Source organism: Chrysochloris asiatica, unplaced genomic scaffold (assembly GCF_000296735.1).
Source record: "Chrysochloris asiatica unplaced genomic scaffold, ChrAsi1.0 scaffold00006, whole genome shotgun sequence".
NCBI lineage: Eukaryota > Metazoa > Chordata > Mammalia > Afrosoricida > Chrysochloridae > Chrysochloris > Chrysochloris asiatica.
In genome coordinates, this window is record NW_006408524.1 from 39,829,272 (window position 1) to 39,836,541 (window position 7,270).

Genomic DNA, 7,270 nt, shown 5'->3' on the forward strand with positions numbered 1-7,270 from the left:
TCTTTCATAATTCTGACATATTGTCAAGAGGAACCAATCATTGGAGAAGGATATCATGTTTGGTAAGGTGGAGGGTCAGAGAAAAAGAGGAAGACCCCCAGCAAGATGGATTGGCAAGTAGCAGCATCAATGGGCTCAAGCATGGCAACAATTGTGAAGTTGGTCCAGGACCAACAGTGTTTCGTTTTGTTGTGCATAGGATAGCTATGGGTTGGTACCAACTTGATGGCACCTAACAACTACAATAAGTGTCAAGACACAATTGACTAAAACTTTTGTTGTAAACTGCTGTCAGTTCTGACTCATAGCAACCCTGCATAGTACACTCAAGCAGCTGTAGGTGGGTTTGAACAGCTGTCTTAAGAGTGGTAGTGGTGGTCAACTGCCATGGAGTCAGTTCTGACTCATAGTGACCCTACATGGGGTTTCCAAGGCTGCAAATCTTCATGGAAGCAGAAAGCCTCATTTTTCTTCCACGGAAAGCTGGTATTTTCTAACTGCTGACCTTTAGATTAGTAGCCCTACTTGTAAATACTATGCTACCAGAGCTCCTAAGAGTAGAGAAATATAAATGGAAAATTATCTAGCAAAGAGAAGAAATTGTATATGCTGAAATCAAATTGTCTTGTCCTTACAAATGCTTGTAGTTTACTTTGCATATATGTTTACAATAGACTGGACAATGAAACCTAAAAGTACAATGATCTCTCAGAATGGTAGACAACTAGTTTACTTCAATGGTAATACGTGTTAATTTTAATTAGTAGGTTGACAACATAGAATGAATCTCAGTCTGCTTTGAATGTTGTTTTAAAAAGAAGTTCGGTTCTTGTACCTTACACACTGTTACTTTCATTCCTGTCCATAGGTGAAGCCATTAGCACCATACGAGTAGTGGTGATATAAGATAAGCACTGGATCAAAAGGTTGGTTTGAACCACAAGGTTGGTAGTTCAAACCCACCACTCACTCCTCAGAAATCCTATATAGGGTTGCTATGAGTTGTAACCAACTCGACAGCACTTAAAAACAACAATATAGTTGTATGAGGATGAGTCAAAAATTATCTGCACCCCAGTTATATTTTTAAATAAGAGAATAAGAAAGTTTGTTGACAGATGGATAAAATATTGAAAAGCAAGGAGATTATGTAAAAAAATGATGCATTTGTCTTTTCTAAAACTTGATTAAAATAAATTCTACAACCAGAGTATATAATTTTTGTCTCACCCTCAGAATACCTGAATGTGGAATATAGTATGGAGTTATGTATACTGTTTTATATCTGTTTGTCTGTCTTAATGAGCATTCATAAATATGCCTACACAGATACACAACACACACAGTGGACATGTGTGCATCTGTGTAAATTGCATCCTATTTTCTGTCTCAGTAGGTTACTTGGAAAAATGGACCCCACATTATTTTAATCTTCATGGATTCATTTTTATTATATTTTTTCCAGTTCCCAAAACATATTCATGAACAGTTTCTTCCTGTGAATTATTGCTACTTAGAAAGTTTGACTGTAAATAGTTTTTATGAGGAGATGGACCACATTTTCTAATATAAAAGGATATCATGTTTGGTAAGGTATAGGGTCAGAGAAAAAGAGGAAGACCCCCAACAAGATGGATTGGCCAAGTGGCAGCATCGATGGACTCAAGCGTGATAACAGTAGTGAGACTGGCCCAGGATCGGGCAGTGTTTCATTCTGCTGTGCATAAGGTTGCTATGGGTCGGTACCGACTCAATGGTACCTAACAACAACAACAAGGATGTAATATGGCAGTTACATGATGATTCCCTTTGATGGGATTTGTGTGATAAAACAATATGAGAGTTCAGAGTGAGCTCCAAAACCCTTAATCCCACCACAACACTGAACCTATAAGGAAGTTTTATCATGGGGGTAGCCTGTAACTTCTTTAATCTTACAATGAGAAAAGAAGAGGGAAGTGAACAGAGAGACCTAGAACCATCTAGAAAGAAAATCTGGGAGTGGAGTGCTTCCTTTGGAACTCAAGTCTATGCACTCTGTAGATCCAGGAAAAGTTTGATGCCAGGACATAGGGAGATCTCCAAAGAATGCTGGATGTACAGATGCTGAAAGGAAACAAGGACCTTTTCCTAGATCTTTCTTAAATGATATATAAAGTATGATTATATACTTGATGTGGTACTGTGTGATAATGCACTAGGCTGCAAGGTCAGTTTGATCTGCAAGGTTGGCGATTAAACTCACCAGCCACTCCTTGGAAACCCTGTACAGGGTCACTATGAGTTAGAACTGACTAGAAGGCACTTAACAACAACAAAGTATTATTAGCATGCCTTTAGTAGTGCCAAATATCACTAATATTTTGCAAATCTGGCTGCAATATTTCTTCCTTTATAACATGGGGTTTTCTGGGTTATGAGGGAGGCAGCATCACCTCTCCAAAGATGTCCTAGCACTCTCCTGACCTGCTCACTGTTGGGGATTCCCTGGCTCTTGTGTATGGTTGTGAAAATTGTTTATAGATTTGTGCTTGAAGGTTATTTTTGTATTTATTTTCATTCCACCTGTGGCAAAGTATAACGCAAGAGACTTATTTAAATTTATTCCCTAGAATAGACAATTCATCAATGGAATTATTAGGTAAAGTGGACATATTTTATAAATACGCTGTTAACTTCTTATCATTTCATATACAAAAGAACTATTTGGCTTTCAATTGTCTATAAAATGCACTTTTGTTTTACTTTGTTTTCCCTTATGGAAAAAAAAAAGCCTTAAAGAAACCGAAAAAAAAACAAAAAAAAAAAAAAAAAAAAAAAAAACAGAATTTTTTTTTCCACAATTCTTAAAAGTGACAGAGGTATGGCGGTGGGATTCAGTTACTGTTCCCTGTTTGTACAGCTGCACTGCACTGCTTGAAGGCTTGCATTACACACAGTTTGTGATAGGAAGTAAATGCTTTTAAAACAACTAAAGAAACAAGTCTTTAACCTCCACCTTTGTGAATTCTTTGTTCTACTATTTAGCTTCTGTGGAGATAATGAAGAAGCAGTTCAAATATATATTATAACCCTCATGTTAAACTTCACCTTACTGTCTCATCCCCTGTGGACTCATTGTGGTGCATTAGGATAATTTTAAAAAAAAACAAATACTAAAATGTTCAACAAAACAGACAAATATTTTTGTTTGTGTTGAATAGTTATATATAATGATTTCTGAAACATTCAATAATGGATGTGCTCTAAAGAATAAATAGTGCTTAGATTATTTTTATGTCCCAAACAATAAAATGCTTTCTAAAACTTAGGAGATACATCAAAGTTAAGAACATCTAATCAACTTCCACACTAAGTCTGAAAATATACAGGGTCAGAGAAAAAAGAGGAAGTCCCACAATGAGATGGATTAGCACAGTGGCAGCAGCAATGGGCTCAAACATAGCAAGCATCGTGATGTTGGAGCAGGCCCAGTCATCAAAGTTAAGGAACTCTAATTTTTGGATGCAAGATAAATTGCAAGGCAGTAGAAGAGCAATCTATATAATGCTTGATAAAAATAAACAGCCTTCATTTCCTTTTGTTTTATGAAGACAAAGAGCAACTATGTGGGATGATTTTAGAAATGGCATAGTGTTTTTGTGAATTATAGAAAGAATTATATCTAACCACTTGTTTACATATTTCAGAAAATAAAAATGAAATCTTAAGTCTTAGAACTGAATATTTACTTTATTTTGTCTTGTGTTCCAATCCTACCCAAATCTACAGACTTTGAAATTACTCATAAGGGTCAACAGGAAAGTATATTATATAATATTTCATGTCAAAATTTATGCACTAAGTTCTTCCATCAGACAGTTCTTCTTTAATTACAAATATGTTATCACATACTGAAAAATCATCACTATTCACTGACTGTATTGTTACATCATTAGCAGTTAGTTTTTATGATCTGCCATATGTTACCAAAGTGTAAATTTTGGAAGTTATTTCCCTTGGCTGGCGGCATTTAATTATGTCATATACACTATACGTATTACTGGCTATGTTTTAATATTTTATTTGTATATACTTTATACCCTGCATTCCCCCCAATGATTTTAGACAGCTTATTTTAATTATAATTATGTTGGCTTGCTTTCTCAGAGATGTTCCAGATTTTTCTTCCCCATTCAATAGAGCAGCTTACATAACTGAAAATGGAAGTTGCTTTGTTCTTATTCTCATGTCTTATTTCAAATTATGTGTTTTCCAGAAGTTAATATAATGTGGGCTGGACACCAAACACACCATAGCTCTGAAGACTATAACTTATCCACAGCATTGCGACAGTCTGCCTTCCAAGTATACACTTCCTGGGTAAGTGGCATGAAATTGAATGAATGTGATTGCATATACATGTCTGAACTGTTCCACCCAGTAAACTAATAGATGTTGTGCTAAAGTTAATCGAGTGGTGTTTCTGCTAGTGTCTTCACTTGACTCAAAACATTTGCCTTGAGATAATGGCAAGGTGGGAAAGTGGCTGCTTGTGTCTTTCATACTGTCAACTAGAAGGGCAGTATCAAATCATCTCAATTCAAATAGTTGCAAAGATTTCATTATGAAATTTTAAAATCAGATTTTCAAAATCAATTCTCATTTCTGCCTGCCCATGTAAAGTCTGCTACATCCTCAGTTTTTTGTTGTCATATCAAAGCAATCAGTAGGTCTCCAAAATATCTTTACACAGGAAAATGATTGGAATCATGGGTATCAGAAACAGTCTCTAGTTCTAAAAGTCTCCTTGACACACTGTGCAACCCTGATCCATGTGGAGACTTCCTTCATTTTGATCACCGCTACTTAACTCTTCCTGCTGATCCAAAATACATGAGATGAAATGGATGCTGAATATTGAGCTAGAAAGTCACAGTATTCAAAGGATACTCAATAAAAAGTTATTTATTGCCTAGAAATCAAATGATCTCAAGCATTACTGTGGTTCATGTTTTACAAATAAGTTTTATAAAATATAATTTAAAAACATTCTGTATATGGCAGATGCTCTTTTAAAAGATCTCTTTATGAATTATCTTATTTGATCTCCAACAACCTTAAGAGATAAGTACTAGTGTAGCTCTGGTTTTTAAATCCCTGAGAGTGAGTTCATAGTTCAAAGTCACTCAACTAATAAAAGGAGAATAGAACTTAAACCCATGCAGCCTAACTTCCAAGTCTCTAATTTCAAACCTTACAATTTCATCTATATGTCTGTATTGTTCTTCACTAATGTATGTAATTTCATTGAGCCTTGCATATAAATGCTTGTGATGCAAAATCACATATTATTTTTCTCAGACAACTGAATATTAGAGAGGTTCATTGCACAGCTTCTCAGTGGCAAAACCAGGAACTTAAAACCAGGTATCTTAGAACCCATGGAAAGATGGACCTTGCAGTTCAGTGCATTATTTTGCAGCCTATATGTGTATTGGGGGAGGACACAGCCTATATGCGTATTGGGGGAGGGATTGCTTTCAAGATCCAAACCAACAAACAGGCAGTTAAGGCTTTCAGATTTGTTTAAACAAAGTTTAAACAAATCTGAAAGCTTTAAATGCTGTGTCCTCCCCCAATACACATATAGGCTGCAAAATAATGCACTGAACTGCAAGGTCAGTTTGAACCACACAGTCGGTGGTTCAAACCCACCACCCACCCGCTCCTAGGAAACCCTACAATATATCACTGTGAGTCGGAACCCACCTGGCAGCACTTAACACCAACATAATTTGTGCAGAAACTCTGATTAGAGAGAGAAGAAAAGTACAACTCACATTGAAGTGGCTTAGCTTAAGTGGGAGTCCTGGTGTCGCGTCAGCACTGGACTGCAAACCACAGTATTAGCAGTTCAAACATACCAGCTGCTCCTCTGAAACCCAATACAGGGTCCCCATGAGGCAGAATTGACTTGATGACACTTAAAAACTAGCTCAAGTCTGAACAGGGCCTGTACTTGAGGAGAGAGAAGCTATTAGCCCTCCTTCCTTAAAAAATAATTGCATTCAAAAGACTTTTATCATCCTTGGCAAAATAGATCAGATCTATGGCTGATTAAAATAATGATCGTGTAAATCTTCACTGTCTCCTGATTTACATATTTCTCCTTGTATTAGAATAACTCATAGAAAGACTCTACAAAGGGAGGCAACTGTGTTTGAAGTTGCACTAGGGAAATCAATACAGTTAGTGAATGACTTATTTGAGGATACATATAAGGAAGATTTTTATCAAAATACCATCAATTTTAGAAGTAGAAGAAATTCTAGAGATAACATATTTAAATAAGCTATTTTTGTAAAGCCTGTTATTTTTTTTTAAAATGTCTAGCCTAAGATCGCATATTAGAACATTGCCAGGTTGGAATTTTTTACTAGAGCAATGAAGATCAGAGAGGTTAATTATCCAGTTTGTAAGTGGGAGTCCTGGTTTGGCACTTTAGGTTAAAGTACTGGACTACTAATCATAAGGTCTGCAGTTCAGACTCACAAGTCGCTCCTCAGAAACCCTATCTAGAGTCACTATGAACTAGAACCAGCTCGACCTCACTAAACAACAACCACAACAAGTGACAAAACCACAACTCTCTATCGTAGTTTCATTTGAGTTAGTGTAACCAAAGGTATTTTGTTGTTGATTCATAGCACTCCTGTGCACAATAGAATGAAACCCTGCCAGCTCCAACACCACCTTTGTTGTTGTTATCTTTGAATCCATTGTTGTTGTTCTGTGATAATCCATCGTGATGGGTGGCTTCCTTTTTTTTGCTGACACTCCACTTTTCTGAGCATGGTGCTCTTCTCCAGGGATGGTCACTTCTGGCAACTTGTCCAATTACAAGAGATAAATGCTCACTATCCTCACTTTTAAGGAGCATTCTGGCTATACTTCTTCTAACACTGATTTCTTGTTTTTCTGGAAGTCCGTAGCACTTTCAATATTCTTTGCCAACACCATAATCCAAATGCATCAATTCTTCTATGATCTTCCTTATTAACTGTGCTCTTTTCACATATATTTGATAAAATTAAAACTATCATCATTTGGGTCAAGCGCACCTTAGTTCTCAAAATGACATCTTTATTCTTGAGCACTATTTTTAAAAACACATTTTATTGTAAATTGAGTGAAGGGTTACAGACAAGATTATCAGTTTTCCATTCAACAAATCATACACTTTGTTTCATCTCAATTATTGTAAGCCTCTTCATGCAACAACAATTAT

The 7,270-nt window shown here is 36.1% G+C and overlaps 1 protein-coding gene across 1 annotated transcript in view; it reads left to right on the top strand.

Moving 5' to 3' along the window:
* The window catches only part of AGMO (alkylglycerol monooxygenase), a 249,011-nt gene that overhangs the window by 145,710 nt on the left and 96,031 nt on the right, over positions 1 to 7,270 (top strand). Inside the window, exon 4 of the mRNA XM_006832291.1 lies at positions 4,259 to 4,362. Coding sequence (XP_006832354.1) covers positions 4,259 to 4,362 — 104 coding nt within the window. The remainder of the gene's footprint in view (positions 1 to 4,258; positions 4,363 to 7,270) is intronic.